This window comes from Colletotrichum phormii (genome assembly GCF_030913505.1).
Source record: "Colletotrichum phormii strain CBS 102054 chromosome Unknown BDP81scaffold_37, whole genome shotgun sequence".
Taxonomy (NCBI): domain Eukaryota; kingdom Fungi; phylum Ascomycota; class Sordariomycetes; order Glomerellales; family Glomerellaceae; genus Colletotrichum; species Colletotrichum phormii.
The window spans coordinates 1-21,665 of record NW_026851479.1 but is presented as its reverse complement, the minus strand read 5'-3'; the positions used below and the strand labels follow the sequence as shown (position 1 = coordinate 21,665).

General features: G+C 50.1%; 6 protein-coding genes and 1 non-coding gene across 7 annotated transcripts; 2 read left to right on the top strand and 5 right to left on the bottom strand.

Annotated features, from left to right (window-relative positions):
- Positions 1 to 162: 162 nt before the first annotated feature.
- BDP81DRAFT_485581 (ABC transporter) lies at positions 163 to 4,568 on the bottom strand (the record flags this gene model as incomplete). The annotated part of the gene is made up of 12 exons (XM_060595167.1): positions 163 to 486; positions 525 to 1,420; positions 1,473 to 1,537; positions 1,591 to 1,641; positions 1,701 to 1,772; positions 1,842 to 1,965; positions 2,023 to 2,370; positions 2,439 to 2,601; positions 2,662 to 3,413; positions 3,471 to 3,704; positions 3,772 to 4,054; positions 4,131 to 4,568. The coding sequence occupies 12 exons, from the start codon at positions 4,566 to 4,568 to the stop codon at positions 163 to 165; spliced, it is 3,750 nt and encodes a 1,249-aa protein (XP_060438221.1).
- Positions 4,569 to 5,855: 1,287 nt separating this feature from the next.
- On the bottom strand, positions 5,856 to 8,036 carry BDP81DRAFT_485580 (uncharacterized protein; the record flags this gene model as incomplete). The annotated part of the gene is made up of 9 exons (XM_060595166.1): positions 5,856 to 6,210; positions 6,277 to 6,384; positions 6,426 to 6,520; positions 6,597 to 6,710; positions 6,774 to 6,867; positions 6,917 to 7,035; positions 7,097 to 7,586; positions 7,637 to 7,806; positions 7,877 to 8,036. The coding sequence occupies 9 exons, from the start codon at positions 8,034 to 8,036 to the stop codon at positions 5,971 to 5,973; spliced, it is 1,590 nt and encodes a 529-aa protein (XP_060438220.1). The 3' UTR covers positions 5,856 to 5,970.
- Positions 8,037 to 9,221: 1,185 nt separating this feature from the next.
- Positions 9,222 to 9,320, bottom strand: BDP81DRAFT_t364. The gene has a single exon. It is a non-coding gene; the product is annotated as a tRNA-Leu (tRNA).
- A 1,378-nt stretch (positions 9,321 to 10,698) lies between these two features.
- Positions 10,699 to 11,471, top strand: BDP81DRAFT_334666 (uncharacterized protein; the record flags this gene model as incomplete). The annotated part of the gene is made up of 2 exons (XM_060585782.1): positions 10,699 to 10,835; positions 10,898 to 11,471. The coding sequence occupies 2 exons, from the start codon at positions 10,699 to 10,701 to the stop codon at positions 11,469 to 11,471; spliced, it is 711 nt and encodes a 236-aa protein (XP_060438219.1).
- Positions 11,472 to 12,628: 1,157 nt separating this feature from the next.
- BDP81DRAFT_271257 (ankyrin repeat protein) lies at positions 12,629 to 13,084 on the bottom strand (the record flags this gene model as incomplete). The annotated part of the gene is made up of 1 exon (XM_060582932.1): positions 12,629 to 13,084. A coding segment is annotated over one exon (456 nt), but the record flags the coding sequence as incomplete, so codon positions are not given.
- A 3,220-nt stretch (positions 13,085 to 16,304) lies between these two features.
- BDP81DRAFT_361092 (cyclohexanone monooxygenase) lies at positions 16,305 to 18,626 on the bottom strand. The gene has a single exon (XM_060586415.1). The coding sequence runs from the start codon at positions 18,519 to 18,521 to the stop codon at positions 16,581 to 16,583; it is 1,941 nt and encodes a 646-aa protein (XP_060438217.1). The 5' UTR covers positions 18,522 to 18,626; the 3' UTR covers positions 16,305 to 16,580.
- A 1,902-nt stretch (positions 18,627 to 20,528) lies between these two features.
- Positions 20,529 to 21,665, top strand: BDP81DRAFT_334724 (uncharacterized protein; the record flags this gene model as incomplete). Its single annotated transcript, XM_060585789.1, has 3 exons — positions 20,529 to 20,731; positions 20,807 to 21,462; positions 21,528 to 21,665. Coding segments are annotated over 3 exons (997 nt in total), but the record flags the coding sequence as incomplete, so codon positions are not given.

The window sequence follows — 21,665 nt, the reverse complement described above, 5'->3', positions numbered from 1 at the left end:
TGGTTGTCAGCCAGGACAAAGGTGGGGAGCCGTGTAGTTGAACCAGACTTGATACGTTTACAAATTAAATTGTCTACGTACATCTTCCACATCAATGGAGCCTTCAAATGACTGTTGTGTAAAGAAAATCAGATTTCCCGCATGCCAAAGCGTACATCTTCACTAGTGCTCTGCAGTCCCGATGCTGGCGACTCTGCCATCTTGCAAGGTAACAATCTTGTCAATGCCACGAAGGGCCTGAGGACGATGGATCACAGATATGATAGTGTGATCAGCGAACTCGCTCTCGATGATCCTAGCCATCTTGTCTTCGGTCTCTTGGTCGACGGCACTAGTAGCCTCGTCGAGGACCAGGACCCTGCTAGAATTCTTCCTGACTATGGCCCGGGCCAGACAAAGCAGCTGCTTTTGGCCCTTGGATAGTGGTAAGTTGGAGACATCCGTGTTGAGCCCCCCACTCAAGAAGATGGCTGACCACAGTGAAACCTGGTCAGAGCATCTATGAGGTCAGCGTCGGACGGCACCTCATCCGCGCTCAAGACGTCACTGAAGGGAAAGAGATTTGTGCGCAGGCTTCCGGGGAAGAGAAGTGGCTCCTGTGGGATGGCGATAAGAGATCGACGGAGCACGTCTTTAGGGACACTGCATATGTCAACGCCGTCGATTAAGATCCTGCCTGCATCAAGGCCAAGAAGTTTGAAAATAGCGAGAGTGAGAGTCGATTTGCCACTGCCTGTGCGACCACATATCGCAACTTTCTCTCCCGGCTCGATCGAAAGCGAGACGCCCTTGAGTACTGGCCTCGTCTCCTCGGAGTAAGATACTGTGACGTTCTGTATCTCGACCTGACCCTGGGAGGGCCATTGACGCGGAATATTATCATGCTCTCCAGCGACAGGCGTCGGTTCGATTGGTGTTCGAGATACGAAGGTTCTCAAGCGAGATATGGCACCCAACGATGTTTCGAGCTCTGTCCAGGAGGTAATCAGAGTAGCTAGAGATTGATTGAAGTTGAGCACGTTGTAGAGCGCAATGGCAATTGCTCCAGTGCTAGTCGCATCCGGTATCATCATGGCCATTGAAACCAGCAAAACTGCAATGGCACCGACAAGAATGTCGAGAACCGAAGTGAGCCATCGTTGGATGCAGAACATCAGATAGTACGGCCGTTGGGACTGATCTAAGAGATCAAGCGAAGTGTCTCGGAAGGCAGGAATAGTTGACATGCCATCGATGGTCTCGATCAACTTTGTCAGAAGAGGAGCTTGTGCTTGGAGATCGAGGAATCGCATCTGACGAGACGTTCTCAGATAGAAAGCCTGCAGGCAGTAGAGGGCGATCAAAGCGAACGGGATGGCAGCTGCTAGATATTTGGCACCGATAACAATCAGAACGGCTCCTGCCAAGCAATCAAGAACGGCTGAGATGGATTAGCTTGGTGTTTTGTCTAGTACGTAAGACGAATCACACACCTATTGAAGTCATGAACAACGCTGAAGGAAGATCTCGGTCAATATGCGTTAGGTCTTGACTGAATCTGTAAAATGTTAGGCATCTACGCCTTAAGACCTCTGACTCTGATATAACTACCTGTTGATCAAGTCTCCAGTGTCTGTTGATCCAAAGAATGACAATGGTGCTCTGTAACTTGGTAAGTACATGTAATGATATATATCGCAGGCCAGCGAAGTGCAACCCACCTCATGACAGACTGCAGAAGTGTCCAGTGCAGGCTTTGAGAAGACTTGGGTACGTTCAAAACAAACATGATCCTGCAAGCTTCCGTTAGCACATGCAGACTCTGAGTAAAAAGTTTGCAGAAGCATCATTCGGATACGAACCAGATATTGACTGCAACGACGAACAACCCCACAACGGAAATCGCAGAGTAGGCTCCGAAGTAGAAGCCTGCGTCTGATGAGCCGGTTCTTGCGTCTTTTTCCGTCCAGGACTTGAGCCAGATTTCTGGCATAAGGTAGATCAGCGACCATGGTCAGTAGAAGTATTTGAAGAGAAACTTACGAGGGAAGACTCTGAAAAAGCAGTCGAAAATCAAGGTTATTGCACCAGCAGAGCCATACAGCCAACCGATGGACTTCAGGTAGTACCAGTAGAGCGTTGTGTCACCCGCCTTTCTCAAGAGGTCCTGCTCGGATTCAGACACGACCCCTTTGCTCTGTGGCTGACTTTGTTGCCGAGATTTTGCGACTGGGATAGTATGAAAGTCCTTCTTATCTTTGGGCTGCGTATACTCGAAAGAAAGACTTTGAAGGTAAGCGCTTTCCCGAATAGTGTCAAAATTGCCTTGGCTAGCAATCTGCCCGTTATCGCCCAAGATGACGATCTTGTCCGCAAATTTGAGGTACTTCACTGTGGTTGGTATGAGCCAACAGCCTGGCATATGGAACTTTGCCGTGTGCGTCTGTATTTCTACTTACGTGAGTGTGTGGTCAGGATTACGGTTGCTCCATATTGGCGAACAAGGCCTCGTGGGCTGAAAAGACAGTCCCAGATGTGAGTCTGGGTGGAGTTATCAAGCCCGCTCAACGCGTCATCAACAACAAGAACATGCTTCCTAGAGAATACTGCTCGTGCTAGAGCCTGGTAAAGTTAGTGAGCGATTTTGAACGACTGTTAGTAAAGTCAAGGAAAACAACTTACAACACGTTGCTTTTGACCCCCGCTCAGTGACTGGCCTTTGCTTCCTACTACTGTGTGATCTCCGTTTGCTAGCTGGGAGAAGTCGGGCACAAGAGCGCAAGCATTTATAACTCTTTCGTACCAATCCTCGTCGGGAGGTGTTTCGCCCAGAATGTTTTTCTTCACAGTTGCAGTCGTAAGCCAGGTTGTTTGGGCACAATACGCTACAGGGCTTTCAAGAGCCTTGACCGAACCAGTGGTTGGTAGTTCGCCTAGTAAACCTCGAAGGAGGGTGGTCTTTCCCGAGCCGATCCTACCAATCACGATGGTCATAGATGAGGGGGCGATTCGAAGGTTGATGTCGCGTAGAGTGGGCTCCTTGTCAATCTTGAGGCTAAACGAGCCGTCCTGAACTATCGCGATTTCTCTCTGCTCGGACGAGGTTTTCGGCGGCACTTTCTGCATCTCTATGCCATTATCAGTTTCGACATAGCCACGGTCAGAGTGGTTTGCAGCTTCAAGGTAATCAGGACTCGTGACCGTTGATGGCCTACCCTGTTCGAGGAAGACTTGGATCCTCTCGAAACTTCCTAAAGATGCCACCAAACTCGGTACCGAGGTGATGAGTTGCGCAAGAGGCCCAGCAATCAGGTCGATAATGGAAAGCGATGTGAATACCGTGGCGATAGAGAGCGATAGCCCGGCATTGATCTTTTGCGCAAGTATGGCAAGGCCAAAAGTAATAACAGGACCAACCATTGGCGGCGCATTGCCTGGATATTGAATATCAGCTTATGGTGTACAGCCACTGAACGGGGGCTTAATCCCACCTAACATATTCATATAAGTGATGAGCCGGCGATACTGTTTCGCTCTGCGCAGCTCTGCAATTCTGAGATCTTGGATTGCATGCTGAAGGAAGTCCACCATTTCCAACATCTTTGTTTCTTTGATCTCACCAAGCACCTCCGAAGTGACAGTGATACGCTTTTGGACCTCTTCGTTCCAAATCTTCGAAGCTCGAGGCATCAGTTTCGATAGCCTCGCCATACCAATGGTGCAAGCTGGTAAAGTCCCAGTTAGATCAATAGTGCATTGTGTTTTGGTTCAATCTCGACAGCATTGGCTTACCAATGATGGTTACACCTGGTCCCACACTTCCAAGGCCAAGTTGTTGCTGAAGTAGCCAGATGGCAAGGCCGATTTCGATGGGGTTTGCCCATACCTTATGGATCATTTCAAATGACTTGCAGATGGTTCTCACGTCGGTGCTGACCAAGGTTAAGGGGGCAGACGGATCGCTGGCCTTTGTCATGTCTAGCTCGAGGTTATTGGACATGATGAGAGAAACCAGAGACCCACGGATCATCGCGATGTAACGGAAGAGCTTATGTTGGTAGAAACCCGTCGACAACTAACACAAGGTCTGTTAGTGGAGAGAACCACAACCAAGCACCATTATTGCAACTCCCCGCGTTGCCCAGGTAGACCAAACTTGTTGCAGCAATCAACCCGTAACCAACAGACTTAGAGTCAGGTCCTCGGTCGCCGTCGACGTATTTGATGATTCGGTTGATGAGAAACGGTTGTGAAAATTTGAATCCAATCAGGACGAGTCTGTTTACCGTCGTGGCCAACAAAGCCATCTTTGTCGTGCTGAAAATCGAGCGTAACATTGCCCGCTTGCCATGTTCTCTTCGTTGATTCCATGCATTGTCGAGGTTCTGCAGCAGGTATTCAGACCGCATATCATCATCAATATCGTAAAGTGTCGACGGAGATAAGGTCGCTTTGAAGCCTTTCACTAGCAGACTATTGAGCCACCAGAAGAAACCGCGGGCGATGATGCCGCTCGTGGCTTCCGGGCTCAAGTGGCGCAGAGCAGCAAGGAGGAATCGGCGTTTGCCTTGTACTTCTAGAAGAAACATTGTCAACTTCACTGCCAGCGCTGCACTGAAGACACTAGCTAAGTTGCGCAAGCCAGGGAGCAGCCATAATATGCGGCATTGCACGGCATCGAAGACGAGCGAGAAGGCAAGATAGACGCAGATGGTGGTTGATGGTCGAATGGATCGGAGATGCTCTGCATGGCTGAGGAGAGTGAGAGCGAAGGCATCTATAACGCCGAGAACTGCGGCAGCGATGGAGACGCGGCTGGAAAACGGTGCTTGTGCCCATAACGTGAGCAAGGCGATTTGAAGTCCGCCAAAGACAATGCACGTCGCGATCTTGACGGCATTCGACGGATGTCGTAGAACTTTGCGGCGTTGGTGGAGAAGCTGTTGCAGCCGTAAAGGGAGAGCCAGAAGCAATACAGCAGACGGGCCAATATTCAGGATAGACTGTTCGAAGAGGAGAGTGAAATCGAATCGGTTGCTGCGAACCGTCACAGCAGGGCCGAAAGACCCCTCGCAATCGGCAATGGACGCGAAGTTGTCGATAGCCGCTGTGATGGATGATGAAGTTGCAAATCGAAAGTTCAGGAACGTCTTGCACGAACTCGCCCGGTGTCTAACTATGCGGTGCTCCCAACGAAGCCAAGGATCCCTTGATGCGCCCAGGCGGCACGTTTGGGGTGCTCTCGTCTGGTAAGTTCACGCGAAGTCAGGGTTCGTACTGCTTCAAGACGCGAGGAATTTGCGAGTCTAGCCAATGACTCGCAATGTGCCGCGACAGTAGTGACGGTGCTGCTGCTAGCGCTGGAAGCGCTCCGAGATTTCAAAGCTTCGTCTACAGCACTGGGCAACTAGCAACTTGATAAGGCCTGATCATCAACTTTCGAGTCGGTCACAGAATTAGACGTTGAACCATTGATCTTTGTAAGCTGTGGAAATTTCTGCTTGTTTACAACTTTGGACGGCTGATTGCGACCCCCGAAGTTCTCGGGAAATGTAAGAACGATCACCAAACAGGAAGGTCATCTGAACTTGGAAGTGAATTGCAATGCGCTAAAGACGTCACTTCCAGGCGTTCGTGCCGAGATCCGGTTGACGGCTTGGGACTTGAGCTGCTCACTGCTGCCAGACGTGCCAAACAGGCTTTGGAAAATGCGGACGTGCGAGTAAGCTGCGCGTCTGGGTACGAGTTTACAGGGATCGATGAACCTAAAGTGCTGAGGCTCTCCTTGATGGCGTATTTGCGTCAATTTCGATGTCTTCACAGAGACCATGATGACAATCAACCACTAGACCGTCGGGTCAGAAAGCTTGTCTGCCAGTCTTTTATTACCGAGGTTCGCATAGGCGAGGATGCCTTAAAGAAAACAATTGAGTGACTCTCTGAAGTCTTCACCACCACAATTACGGGCAAACACGGCGACAAAGCTCCGGTCTACTCATGGAGTTTGATGATAGCTTCCGCGACCTTCTCAGCAGCAACAACAATACCAGCTTGCGGATTCGCGGTAAAAATCCCATTGAGTATTCCCGCGTCAACAACATGCAAATTTCTGGTTCCATAAACTTGCGCGTTGAGATCGACGACGGATTTACCCCCCTCCAGGGCAGAGTCGGTTCCAAAACGAGCGGTTCCGACCCAGTGATTGGCGGTACGGCCGGCATTAACCGCCAACTATTCACACGATTGAGTCAGCCCATGTTCATATCAATTTTCAGAAGGACAGCATGATTTGCTCACATTTCGAACGTAATCTCGTACTTCTTGACCAGGGGCAGGGTTGATCATCGTGGCTCCAGGAATGGAAGAAATCGCCTTGACGACCCCACTAACAGTAGCCACAACGGCCTCGAAGTCATTGTTTCCGTCGTCATTGAAATAAGAAGCACGCTGACATCCATAACAAGGGACGAGTTGATTGTGACGCGTCCCCTCGAAGTCTTGCCTAGTCCGAGGGCAGCTGCAATTTCGGAAGTATCTGTGGCTATTAGTGACGGTCATCTAAAAGTAGGGATGTTACCAAATGTACGCACTGTATATCTTGTTTCTTTGTGGTTCACCAACATAATTCGTCCATTGAAACCACCTGTCGATGCCATCGTCTCCTTTGACCGCATCCCAGAAGATGGGATTGATGTTCGGGGCGGCTTGGGTCAAAATGCCTGATCTGTCGGCTGTACAACCACTGTTAGTTAATTAAGTCAAACTATCTTACAAGGGCAGATCTGTGATCTCACTAAGATATGCTGCTGCATCATCTGAAATAGGGTTGTTGTAAGCGCTGTTGAAGTCGTAGTTCACTATGTCCGGATGCTCGAACATGATATTTGTCTGAACGGATTAGCTAAGGAGACGAAGGGACTTTGGAAATGAGTGGTACATTTAAATGATCATCGAGGTTGTGCCCAACCGGAAGGTCAATCCATTGGGCAGAGTCGATGAGTGCATCTGGCTCTGCTTTCTGGATGACGTCTAGCTGATCTTTGGGGCCAATCCCGCCTATCCATATGGTTAGAACTTCCGAAGCAATCTCGGTGTTTGTTAGATGGAAATCTCTTACTCCGAAACAGAATCTTAGCTGTGCCAAACACTCCTGCGGAGAGAATAACTCGGCCGCCTGAAGCAAGCTTGACAGTGCCATTGTAGCCGCCGTCACCAGAAGGCTCAACTTGCACACCAGTGACGCTACCTCCGTTTCTCTCTACTCTGGTGGCGAGTGTGTTCATCCAAAGCTTGAAGTTTCCACGGGCTGCTGTTGATACCAGATAGGTCTCTAAGAGCCCTCCTCTCTCTCCGTGCTGGAAGAAGTACTCTGACTGTGAGACGGTTTTGTTTTTAGCATTAGGCTCACTGTTTGCCCCAACGCTAGCCCATCCGTCACTGACGAGTCCCTTCGCAATCAAGTCACTAGCCTCGCAATTGTACAGAATCCCATCGCTAGAAGGAATACTAGTCCACGGTACACGCTCGAAAGCTCTATCCGTGGCAGCGGAGAGGCCCTCGGCTTTCCAACCATCAGGAAACTGGGAATCCCAGTCCAAGCTTTGAGGCTTACAGATGTTAGCCACGACGACAAAACTAGGGGAACAGACATGCTTACCTTGAACCAGAGGCCTGCGTTGATGGCGGATCCACCACCTAGGACACAGCCTGCCATAGGCACAACGTCCGGGCACTTGATGTCGGCGCTGTCCTGCCATATGAGGTCGTAAAGGCCTGGAACGTCAAACCTCGTGAGATTCGAGTTTTCAAGCCATCTTCCTCTCCGCCCTATACACAAAACCGTTAGAACCTGGTGTTGTCAAACTTGTCAATATACTGGTGGTTTGAGGGGACCTACTCCCACCCCATCTTCTTTCAGATGGGGGTCCTCTCTCGATCAGAAGCACATTTTTGCCATTGGCAGAAAGCCTATCAGCAGTGACGATACCTCCTGGGCCACTACCCACAACGATGTAGTCAAAGGGGTCATTTGGGACAGTTGCAGCGAGTAACTTCATTGATACTAGGTGAACAGTCAGTGAGGTAATTAGGGCACCATGTCTTAAGATTCTTTAACGTACGCTGAGCCAGAGCAAGGCCCGAAAGACCTGAGAAGAGTTTCATTATCGAACTCAGTAGTGATTTCCGAGGATCGCAGGCTTGGAGTAAGGGGAGCTAAGTGAGCTTTCGTGTTGATGAACCCCCAACACTTAATACATGATCCAATTCTGAATATGGCAAGAAAATCGTTCTCGATCTGACCAGCTTTTTGGTAGGCGCTCGAAATCTACTGTCTCGAACTTCAGGCTCAGGGGGGCAGAAAACCGAAATGCCGAATTCGTCCCGGAAATTTCAACCACTCATTACACGGAGTGACGGATAAACGACTCACTCAATCTTTAGGCAACTATTCGACTTAGTGTGGACATTCGGGGCTACAAAGTACCGCGACCTTGAGGATGATGGGATGGATCTCAATACTGTTAACAACCAAGTTATTTCCCGCGTAGCCTTGAGACCTGAAAGAACTAAGTGATCGCTTCGAGTTTCAGTCTCTTTGATACAGATATCTCATGGAGTACGGCCTGCCTGTGAAGCAACAAGAGCGGAACTTAAAGCGGAACTTTTCCCTCTTTCTTTCTTTTTCTGGCTAGATCATTGCGGTATTGCGAATTACTACCGAGACTTGGCACTAGTACCACGTTGGGATCATCTCACGGAAACTTTCTTCCTTGATGGTATATATTACGGTTTTATCAAACGGCAATATATACCTGGGGGAAATGGCTACGTGGTACACATCCTGATTAGTAGTGACTTGTACTAATGAACTGCGGCATTGTATGTTCCCGATATTCGGATGGATACCACGGCCAGAAATGGGGCGACTACTTGTCGAGAATATTTACGTGACTACGTAAACTAGGCATCAATGAAAGCCTTTCCAAGTGGGTTGAGTCATAAACTCTGTGTTATTGAGTTTGAATTACCGAAACGACTTATAAGCACAGGGAGATAGTCATTCAGATACCAGGCCATTTCTCGCTCAACCTCGCCTACTCACATCGACCAGACACATTTGGCCGATGAAGATATGAAAACTCCATTCTTTTGCTAGCAAAAAGGCTTGCATACGGAGTAGAAGGAGTGGAACTATGATCTACAGGTTTGACCAGTCTTAGAAATTGCCAAAAACTTCAAAATGAAAGGGACGAGACTCGAACTCGCGCGGGTTGCCCCACCAGGAAACAGATGTTAAGCTGACCTTAACCTGGCGCCATAACCAACTCGGCCACCCTTCCGATTGATGATCTACTCCAGCAAGATTTGTGTCTATATCCCTGGGTCTACCCGATCGCAAGCTCAGAGCGTGTCTCTGCCATTTGTTGTGTTGATGATCGCCTCACAAAACCGACGATCTTCTACTGGCTCGTATTATAATCCATTTAGCACTCTTCACTGCATAATGGTATGAATGACTTGCCACCGATCCGACCACGACTTGGAATCCTGCACGCCAGCAAATGTCGATGCGTCGAGCCATTCCGCGGAAGAGTCCTCTCATGGTGTAAGTATCATATTTATGTGATGTGTGATAAGTATTGTGATGTGGGTAACTGGAAGTCCCTGTGACTGCATTAAGAGCTGAAAATGCTTGCCCTGAGGTGTTCAGAGAATCGTCGCACGGTCCAGCGCCCCCTGGGCTTGAGAACTGGTCTCACAGGCCTTATTTTAAGTACCTTAACTACAAGTGCGTGACCTGTTTGTACGCGGACTCTAGCAGAGAGTATTTGTGTGAAGAACAGACCCTCAAATGTCAAGAGAAATTAAAGAGGAAAAACGCTGGATTCTCACCAAAAGAGTATGGACGTTAGAAATGAGGTTGGACATTAACATGGAGATCTCAAACCTTATTTAATAAAAGCGTGGAGGTATTACCTAGCCGAACCGAAGAAAGCAACAGTGATAGTTTGAGACATCTGATCATCATCAGACGAAGCGCCAGCAGGCTGGCACGCTGGCTCAGCATGCATCCAATGTCAAAAGATAGCAACGTCAATTCAGCCACAAATAGTGCGCAAATATTTGCCATTTCTGCGGCACGTAATCTAGACTGAAGCCATTCCGTTTAGATTAATGTCTATTCCCGTTTTCGGCCAACACCTGATTTCACCCAGACACCCCGCAGCGCCGGTTGAAGGTAGGACAAGTTCTCGGAAATCTAGAGCGGCGTGAGCGGTAGCACCAATTTTGTAGATCCGATCGTGGAGACGATAGTCATGCCATCTCCTCGGGCCGGACGCATAGATCGGACAGATCCGGCCAAAGGACTTCATGCCATTCCTTTCGGAAGGGTGCGTGAAGTCACGGATTCTGATCATTGACGACCGGAAACGGAATGAAGCGTAGCCTGTCGTTAGGCTCGAAGACAAAATCCCAAGGCTTAGACCTGCCCTAGAGAGTCTGAGAATGGTCCCCGTGACCGCTATGTCCGCAAGCAATGACCACCAAAATAGCACCGAAATCTTTATTTAGAGGATACCTCAACTTAGCCGGTGTTTAAATATCGTATCATCCAGATTGGAATTGCGCCAACTCTTGCGGCCTCCAATCACAGACATCAACTTTATTTGATATCAGGTCAATACCCATCAATCCCCTGTCGCCTTTGAAGAAAAGATGGTTAGACTTTCCCTTTCTTGTCTACTGTTGTTGGCGGGAATCGTTGCAGCGGCGACATCTCCGGACCAGACCTGCGGAGGTTCCAACGCTTACACCTGTCCGGGATCTCAATGCTGCAGTCAATACAGCTGGTGGTAAGTTGAGGTGATGCGCAAGACTGCGAGAAATTGTCAAGACTGACCTAGTATATTAATAGCGGAACAACCGACGCGCACTGCGGAACAGGATGTCAATCCAAATTCGGTAAATGCACAACTAGTTCTAGCAGCAGCGGGAGCGGCAGCAGCGGGAGCGGCAGCACCAGCACCAACGGCAAGGTCAGCTCAGATGGCACTTGTGGTGGCACTGCGGGATACACCTGCAAGGGAAGCTCTTTCGGAACCTGTTGCAGCCAGTGGGGATATTGCGGCAACACGGACGCTCATTGCCTCAACTCTTGCCAGTCAAAGTTTGGCGACTGCAGCTCCGTCACCAATGGCGGCAAAACGGTCAGCCAGGATGGAACTTGTGGTGGAACAGGTGGAAACACCTGCCGAGGAAGCAACTTTGGTGACTGCTGTAGTCAATGGGGATATTGTGGCTCAAGTACCGATCACTGCAGCACCGGCTGCCAGTCTTCCTTTGGAACCTGCTCTTCTTCCTCTTCAGGTGGAGGGGCTGCTGCATCTTCCTCGGCAGCGCAGCCCGCGTCCACTGGCGCCAAGACAAGTCCAGACAACACATGTGGTGGCTCCAATGACTATACCTGCCCCTCCGGATTGTGCTGGTAAGTCTTAGACAATACTTCTTTCTATCTTCTGGCATCAGAGCATTGACAAGCCATATGATAGCTCAAAGAATGGGTACTGCAACACTGGCAGCGACTTCTGTGGCTTTGGATGCCAGTCTTCCTTCTCACCGGGGACATGTTCAACCTGCCCTGGCTCAGCATGCGGTGGTACGGTGACCAGCAATCCCACATGTTCCGCGAACGATGGATACTGTTGGACACTGAGTTCCAAGAAGTTTCAAATCATCTGTGGCAGGCTTGCTTCGGGAGACTATCTTGGCTACCTTGATGCTACAAGCTTAGGCGATTGCATTTCGAAGTGCGCTGCAAACTCGGCTTGTGTTGCTGCTTCTTTCTACCAGGGCAGCAGTACAAGCTGTAGTTTGCTTAGCAGCTATCAAGGTTCTGCCTATGGTAACTCGGCAGGTGGCCAGCAGAATCATGCCTACGTTCGCGGTTCTAGCTGCGGATAAAATTATTTCGAGAAAGTTTTGACTCTCTATGTCGTGTGTAGCTACATATAGTTAGCCATAGTTGCACTTTGAAGGGGCACAATCATTGTTACACGTCGTCTTGAAATAGAAAGTAGTACCAACTGTGAATTGGAGTTTCCGAAGCTTGAGGTCCAACCACTAGACATTCGAGCCCACCCTTACTCTTCCGACACTAAAAGCTCATTCTCAGAAGGCCAAGCGTACCATTCAGGCACCTGGTTTCCACGCGATCTTCTGATGGACAGTAGGAAGTGAGCAATATCCTCTTTGTGCTTCTCAATGGCGACTTCTCATGCTGTCGTATCATTCGGACAAGTTGCCTCGATATCAGCGCCGCAATCATGCAGTTGTCTGACAACAAGCAGCGCAGTATCCCCTGCTAAGAAGTCAACAGCAGCCATCAGCGGTGTTCTCCCTTTATCCCACGGGCTTCTACGTTGGCGCCCAACCCGACTAGGGTCTTACTGGTCATATGAATTAATTTATGACGCCTCCCGTAAATCGCATGTTCTAAGGCATGCCTGCCCGACAAATCTTTCAGCTGAGGATTGACGCCATGCTCGGCAAGGATCTCAAGAACTTCTGTCTGACTAGCTGCGGAGGCTAACATCAGTGTTGTCCGCCCAGTCGGTTGTTCTATCAACTTTGCGTTCGGACTCTTTCTGAGTAGTGCTTTGACGGTATCCGGATTACTTGATTGGACAGCAAGATGAATCGGTGCGTCACCGCCGTGATCTAAGGCATCCGCATCGGCGCCTTTATCAAGAAGTTTGCGGACACAGTCATAGTCCCCTGATTGAGCAGCCAAGTGAAGGGGTGTCAGCTTCCCGTCGGCTTTTGGCTCCGTGGGAGCACCATGAGTGAGGAGTATTCCAACACAGTCTCCGTGGCCTAATTCTGCAGCCCACTGTAGAGGCGTCTTTGCTTTTTCATCTTCTAGTTTGATGTCCGCACCGCTGCTGACCAGAGCTTCAACAAAGGCCGTATGGCCGTTTTTGGCGGCTATCGACAATGCCGTTTGGCCGTTACGATCCCTAGCATCCAGAAACATCCCACTTCGAGCCAGTGGCCCAACAATGTCCTGGTGTCCTGCTAGGGCTGCTTGATGTAGCGAAGTCCTGCCGAAACGATCTCGGAGGTCTCGACTTGCGTTCTCTAACAGAATCTATACAATGTCGGAATAGCCCCTAAAAGCAGCTAAATGTATCGGCGTATTTCCGTGGAAGTCTCGCAGATCGACTGTCGCTCCCGCTTCAACCAACGCACGGACCCATTCTATACATCCTTGAGTTACCGCATAGTGTAATGGTGTTGATCCGTCGTTGGTTTGGAGGTTGAGAGAAACGCCTGCCTGGATGACTGATCTTGCGGTGGCAATTTGACTAGCCCAGCATGCAAAATGTAGAGGTGTCCAACCTAATAGGTCTTGGGCATCAAGATCCGCTCCTATTCCTTTCAGCGAACGGACCCTGGATGGACTACCCAGCCTTGTCACGGTGTATTGTGCCGGTGTCCGATCAAGTATGTCTTTTGAGTTGACCAACTGCTCCCCTTCTTCATTGTAGAATATATTAATGCGTAAAGAGGACATACCCCTGTGATAGCCACATTTCAAAGCTTCGAAATGAAGTGCGTTGAGGTTGAAAGTCGTAGCGTAACATGCCTTCATTGACGAGCGGCATGCATCCCTCGGATCGTTGAAGCGTTTTGCCTGAGTTTTGTGAAGCATTGCCTACAGAAGTAGACCTTGTGGCAGTTCGCAGGTAATTTGGTCAAAGAGCCTGATGAGGTTTGATCTCTGATAAGCTGGATTTTGTTGGTGTTTCGAGGTTTCTTCCGGGCCTGCTCTGAGTTGCCTCGTCTGTGACAGCTTCTCTTGGAGCATGTCTCTCAACATCATCAACGAGTTAAATGAACGGTCCTTTTCGTTGTATTCCTTCTCTTCCCCAAATTTGATGGTCAACAAAACCCTCCGCAAATGACCCATCAAGATTACTTCAACCCTGGCGGTCAAAGAAGGTGTTTCAATGACTTTGCAAAGCCGCTCGAGGGTTTTTTTCGTTTTCCCCCAATCCTCAAGTCTTGCAAATCGCTCGGCGTGTTGTTGTGCCCACTCAACGACTTTGTTGAGCTGTGGGAGTTTTCGGTATTGACTTAAGGGAGTAATAACGCTTGTGTAAATTTCCCCCAGATTTCCTAACCCAGTTGCATTGATGTCTTGAACCATGCGTGAAAGCGTCTGGTTCCGAAGCTGGAACTTATCCCACTCCATGTCAACAACTGCCATCTCAGTTTGCAATTCATCGGCTACCCAATTGTCCGGTTCTTCCATTCTTTTTGCCACAGCTAGCATAAACGCCGAGAATAGCTTCTGGCGGCAGAGAGTCTTCCTTGAGCCACGGAAATCCATCGCTAAGAGGTCCTTGTCACCCTTGCTATGAACTTCTGTTCGGTCTCCTTCGGGAAATTCAAGATCACCCACTTTGTAGTGGGAGATACGTAACAAGTCCCTTGGTACCCACCACTGGAGATCCCGGTGCAAGTTTGTTGTTGACGTTGCCAGATGAAGCTTGGTCTGAAACTCGGAAGAAAGGTTCGGTCTTGGTCTACTGACCTTCTCCTTCTTAGCAGATGGATCTGCCTCCTGAATGAAGGTCCTTGATTTATCGTCGGATGAAACCTTGACTGGCGACTCGTTCTCCCGGCGTTCTTCGGCAATGGAACATAGCCACAAGGACAGCGCCGCGTCAACCTTGTGGGTGTCTACCCTCCAGCTGTCACCCTCTCGACAGACTCGCAAAGCTATCTGTTGGTATCACAGGCGTGATACATTCCCTCATGAGGGTGTATCTTCGGCAGCAATCACTTCGATGTCCGTGATAATTGCTGTTGTTGTTCTTGTTCCTATTTACATTGTGGGCAGGGACCGATCGAAGTAGGTGGGGACGGCCTGGGTGGTTGCCCCATGACGGTTAGTCAGGGTGGCCAGCGGAATATGCATATATGAGTGAGCAGAAAAGAGCGTCTATTCGTACTAAAGAGTGGAAGGATTCCCACAGGCTTATGGGCCTAATGCTACCTTAATATAATACGTCTCTAGAGCTAGGACCAGGTGGAAATGACAGTCTGGCCTGTTTCAGTATGTTTAGACCATTGCGAATGGGTTATACCTATGACTCGCATATAAGCATGCATGGATTCTGTCACCCCACCTTAACCGGCCGTGATGACTAAGCCGGTTGTCCCATTTCGCCCCGGGCAGGCGCCAGCCAGCCCACGATACCTGCCCATTGCTCCTTATCAGCCTTGCCGTTCCGACACTATCTTCTCATGTGAGCCACCGCACAAGACTGGAAGCTGCCACTCCAAGACTTTTGTAATATCTTCAGAAGTGAACAGGCTGCACGTACAGCAACGGAGAAGGACCTTCAGTGTTTGGATGCTCTTAGTGAATTGGCTGTTTGCAACGATGAATTCGGCCGCATGTAATCCTGAAACGATATCTCCTTCCGTGCTGATTGATCTTCAGAGGGATTTGAATATGATACTAGACCGCCATCTTATTCTTGGGAAAGGGGGATCTTGAGGCACATAAGCGTGGGTTTTCAATGCTGGTCAATCAACGGGGGAATTCATTCCTTGTTCGTTTGACGACAAAAAAGGCGTCTTCCATCACGTGTTGCATGTCGCTTAAGCATTCTCCCTTCGACCTATGATAGTTGCGAATGACTGATGTGTTGTCTCCAGCCAATGCCGCATCTTCTATAAATGGTAACCTCTCCGACATCCACTGACAGTCTCGAGGCGGCTAACCGCCCGGGTCAGGACGCACTGCAGCAATTAAACCCAAGCGGTCAGCAAGAAGCTCCAGTTCGTAGATCTAAACGCTTGTGTCACTTCTTAACTGCAAACACGGTAGGGTTTGGTGGCCCAGGCACTCAGAGCATGACACGTTTCGAGGACAGCCCAAAATAGTGCTGCAAGTGTGTTGATTTAGATTGTGACTAGGTGGCAATGGAAAGGACTGTGATCTGTCTCAGATCAAGTCAACGAAAGGCTGCTTGAGTACTAGGAAGCTTATCGAGATTCGCTCTTTTGGCAAGAAACCAGCCGGCAAGATATGACCTCTTGATAAAAAAATGTAGCGAGTACTAGGAAGAGATTGATTCCTCTCGGAGAACCCCGTAAAAGAGATTCGACTATGCCGATGTTCAACGACAGTGTTACCTACTTACCTTGTTCACTTGACTCTAGATAGTAGCTGCGTCATCACAATTTCAATTCGTCAAGGGCGACCATCACTGCATCGTGAAAAAGGAATGGGGAAAAGGGTCTTGAATCATGGCAATTTTCTTCTACCTGAGTAGCTGCTGAGCTTTCAATAAAACATGCTCGAACTTCACTCCACGATTGCATGGCTAGTAAGAATCCATCTATGTGGTTGCGCTCGCTGAAACTTGCTCGTAGACCAGATGAGAAACACAGCAGTTCGATTGCACCGCGGGCAATAGTGATGTTCAGGACGTTTTCCACGATTAGAAGTCCTGGCTTACCTCCGATATCGATCAAGTCTTGCCCTGAGATGCTCAAAAGTCAATCTTCAGATGCCGCAATCGCTATGCTGTAACCTCAACACCGTTCATCATGCCATTGGCCCGCCAATCTTCGAGAAATCTCACATAGGCATTCATTCCATGAGGGAACGGTGCTCCTCTAGCCAACTTCATTTGCGCCTCGGGCGGGGCTTTTTCGCCCTCGTTATTCATGTAGCTTGGTGTGCAGATAGATAAGCTGGAGAACCACGCCGCATGCTGCATAATCAAGCCGACGTATGCTTCTTCACCCTCGAATGTGCTTTCGATGACCACCTCGCTAGTGCTTTTCCCCGCGCGCTTCATAGCTTCGACAAGTATGTATGCGCAGTGTTGAGAGAGGACGTCCTGGGCATAAGCAAAGTTTGCTGTGGTGCCGATCTGCAAGGGGCCGGTCAGGAACAAGTTTGGAAACCCATTGGTGAGGACGCCGTGAAGGGTGGACGGGCCCTTGCCTGACCACTTCTCCGACAAGAGTTCGCCGTTCCGGCCCTTGATAGTCATGTTGGATCTACTCGATGGCTCAGCCATGTCTGCTGCAGGCGGTCTGTATCCTGTGCTCAGGACGATGACGTCGAGCGGGTAGTCTACGCCGTCGACGACGAGTGAGTTCTTGGTGGCGTGGTCAACTCCCTTGCCGTTTGTATCAACAAGGTGGATATTTGGTAAATTGAACGCAGGGAGGTAATCGTCATGGAAGGTCGGTCGCTTGCACCATGCTGGGTACCACGGCTTCAGAGCTTCGGCAACTGACTTGTCCTTCACAATCTCCTCAACGCGGCGTCGGACTCTCTCTGACCTTGGTGCATCTAAGGCGAGAAGACCCCCAATGTGGGCGGCAATGTCTTCTAATCCAAGAGGCTTCTCATGTGGTGCGCCGACAAGGCCTTTATAGGTTTTCAGTTTCGTCCAGCCATCATCTACCAAGTTCTCTTCTGCCTCGCCGCCAGAAACGAAAATATTGAAGTTCTCAAGGCGACGCTTCTGCCAGCCAGGGCCGTCGGCAATCTTCTTCCACTCTTCTGGATCAGTGGGCCTCTGGCCTCTCTCGTCTACAGATGACGGCGTTCTTTGGAAGACGTAGAGCTCATTTGCCCACTTGGCCAGCTGTGGAACGAGCTGGATGGCAGTCGCACCAGTGCCGATGATGCCAACCCGCTTTCCCTCTAGGCCAGTGAGCTGGACGTTTTCAAGGTCCTCCGTGTTTCCACCAGTGACGTTGTAGTTCCACCTTGCAGTATGGAACATGTCACCCTCAAAGGCTTCGAGGTTCTTGGCCGCTTTGGGGTGGTTCAAAACACCGTTGGCGAGAACAACAAACTGGGATCGAACAGTCATAGTGATTGGCGACTTATTCGGGCCGCGGACCTGCTCGATGACCACGATCCATCGCTTGGAGTTCTCGTCCCACTCGTTGCTCTTGATCTGTGAGCGGAACACAGCCTTATCTGTCAGGTCCCATGTCTCTGCCATCCGGTTTGCATGAGCTCGCAACTCGTTTCCATATGAGTATCGATGCTTCGGAATATAGCCGGTCTCCTCGAGGAGCGGCATGTAGGTGTAGGATTCTACATCGCACATGAGACCGGGATAACGGTTCCAGTACCATGTGCCACCAAACCCGCCTGCAGCATCGATAAGGCGAATGTCTTCGGGCTTGAAGCCGGCCTGGATGAATCGGATGGCGAACAGCAAGCCTCCGTACCCTGCGCCAAGGATAACGAACTTAACGTCGTCGCCGTCTTTGAGGCTCGGTGACTGGGCGTTGAGTTCCTCATGGTCGACCCATGGATCTTGTGCCAATTTGCTGAACTGCGCGTCCGTTTCCATCTCGATGTACTGCGCGTTGCCGTCAGACCGCTGACGCTTCTCCTTCTCCTCGGTGTACTTCTTGTTGAGGGCCATGAAGTCGACCGCAGCGGCACCGGCCGCGGTGTCTGCCGTGATCTGTGGAGGTGCAGCCATGTTGACGTTGATTTGCAGGTCAAGCTGAGTTGTAGTTGAGGTAGGTGATCCTGCTCTACTACCTATCTATCATCTTCGAGGAGGCAAATCCTCTGGTTTTGAGTCGCCGAAATATGGGGGCACATGTCCGCTGAGAGCAGTCCAAGCGGTGTCCTCAAACAGCTCTAGTGACATCTTCCATGGCCGCGTCTGTCGTCTGGTCTCAATTGGGGTTCCCTAAGGTAGAAGAGGGCCAAGCATCCCCGCGTAACACAATATCTCTGAGCCGGGGCGTGATTGCGGGTCGTCGTATTAGAGCTTCAATCTATGGACTAGTCGGGGAGTGCTATCTGCCCGACGAGCCATTGCTCGCTTGGCCAGGAGGGACCAGTGTCTCCAGATCGACACGGACGTATTCGTATTCGTTCGTCGCATTTCTAGTGCAACATAGCAACATCGCTCAATGAAAGATGCGGTAGTTGATGGTGGATCTCGTCCTCTACCGGACCAAAACGATCTCAGGATCTACATTGACCCGCCAGGCTTTTAAGGGTCCGGCTCCTGCTCCGCTGCATGGGTAGTTGTTGCGGAGAAGCTGTCGTCCAAAGACGGCCAGATATGACAAACTCCGCGTGGCCTGGAGTCAAACACCACCTGCATGTCTTGGTGGGCTATATTAGTTGAGAGTGTTGGTATAGGTTGAAACTTCAGGGAACCAGGGGACGAACCTGCGTGTCCCGTCTAGACCCTGGCGGATGGTGCATCTGCTGCTGCATCATGAGTCAATGGTGTCATTGTCTAACGGCTCGCTGCGCGTTGCCCCGTGCAGAGCGCTCGGTTTCGAGACCATCAACGCGACTGGCCCACCGCTACGAGACCGAAACCGATCAGATGACCCCATGAACGGGTAGTTCCCGCTAGACTACGCGGGAGCGACCGCCGTGTGCCACAGCCAGCACGCCCGTTGTCACAACTAACTTAGCAAAAGATGAGGACTGACGGGCGATGTTGACGTTCATGCGCGTCTCGCCTCCAAACGTAACTCTTCCGGCGATGTGTTATTAGAACTAGGAATAAGCTTACTGTTGGGCAGCGATTATCAGGTAGGGGGTCAATGGGATGTATTGATGAGTATGAAGAACGAGTGGCTATGGGAATATCCCGACTATCTATATAGTGAGTGGAAGACCCTTTATACTGACATATCCTTGGCAAACTTAGTCATGCTTGTGTAAGACCATATTGTTTCATAGGCATAGTGTGACGATCGTTGTAACGAGTGTACTGGGATGGGCCTGACACTTACATCAACTCAAAGTTTAATGCAGCGGGGTACGAGATGACCGAGCCTATCTTGACCACGTGCTGGCGACAAAGGTCAGTTAGTCTGTGCATGAGCTTGAGAACGGTGTCTGAGGTACCGATTACAAAAGTATCTATCCGTACGTTCGAATGGCGCAGATCAGCGCGCGGCCATCGGCTGTGGACCAGATCCTCCAATCAGTGCAGTCAAGTTGTGGAGGTCTTCCTCTTGATGTCAATTCATAGAGTGATCCGAGAGCCCAACACAGTCATGGACATGGCACATCAGTACTAAGTAGGTTTCATTGTCAGTTGGGGAATAAGAGAAAGGTATCCCCCAATGTTCTGCTCGTGCTCTTTGCTCGAAGATTGAGGTTTGGATTTCCATTCGGTCTGGACACAACTGCATGGCGATGGTCCACGATCTATTACTTAACCGCCAACTGACATTTATATCCACTTTAGTACCCATCGCACCACCGTTGATCCCCTGTCTACCTCAACCTCAAACCCCTGACTTTACCCCTCAAGCGAAGCGAGGGGCTCACACAGGAGATAGGTATCTGACTATCCAGCCTGGTGCATCATCGCTGGGCTTGTTTCCTTGTGTGCTTAGTGAATACACAGACCGAAATTCTGCTTCTTCAACAAGAAATAGCCGCAGGTTCTTCAAAGCCATCCTTTCATACCGGCATATCGTAGCTGACTTTCAAACAATTCGAGATCATGGATACCGCCCCAGGAAACGAGTTGAACCTTCCTGACTATGATGACCTTCCGCTGGTTGAAGGCATGCCCAAGGGCTGTGTCTGGGGACTTTTCGACAAGGATGGAAAGAAAGACCTCTTCGGGACCTTGAACTTGCTCACCCCTCCAGTTGTGAAGGCAGCCAGCGCCGAGATCCGCGATGGCGTATCCATCTCGTTGAAGTAAGACGTCAACATCACCAGTGCATGCTACCTTACTTGGAACAGACGTTTCGTGGCTGACAAGATGGTGCATAGCTGGCCTTTGGATAGCATGAACAAGCTGGCTATCCCAGGACGCAAGCAATCAGTTCATAAGGTGCACTCGCTGCAGGCAGCCGGACTCAGTCAAGGGATTGGCTGGGACGACGAGCTGGACTTCAACACGCAAGGTAGCAGTCAGTGGGACAGTCTAGTCCACTGGCAGCATCAGCCGACGGGATTCGCCTACAATGGCTTCAAGCCAACACAAGAAGAACTATCAGCGACATCTACGGCATCAAACAAAATGCCCACCATTGACCACTGGCATGAGCGAGGTGGCGTGGTGGGTCGCGGAGTCTTGATCGATTACAAAGCATACGCTGACGCGAAGGGCATCGACTACCATCCCATGGAGGGCTACCGCATCACCATCGAAGACATTGAGGCTGTAGCTAAACATCAAGGCGTAGAATTCAAGCATGGCGACATTTTCTTGCTTAGAACAGGCATCACTGAGATCATAGACAAGCCTACAGCGGACGATTTCGCCAAGTTGGGGCAGTATAAGTTGTCGGGCGTGCATGGTACGGAGGAGACAGCCAAGTGGTTCTGGAACAAGCACTTTGCTGCTGTTGCTGGCGACTCTAACGCCTTTGAGGCATTTCCACCTGTCAAGCCAGACGGAACTCCAGCAGGAATGACTGATCTTGGTACGTCATTGTGATATGCGGAAAGAAAACCATAGCAGGACGAAACCGGCTAACCTTTGCTCAAGTCCTCCACCCCTACTTCTTGAGTCTATTCGGCATGCCCATTGGCGAGCTATGGGATCTCAGTCGGTTGTCAGCATACTGCAAGAAGACAGGGAGGTATTCATTCTTCTTGACCTCCGCGCCGATGAATGTTTCCTGTC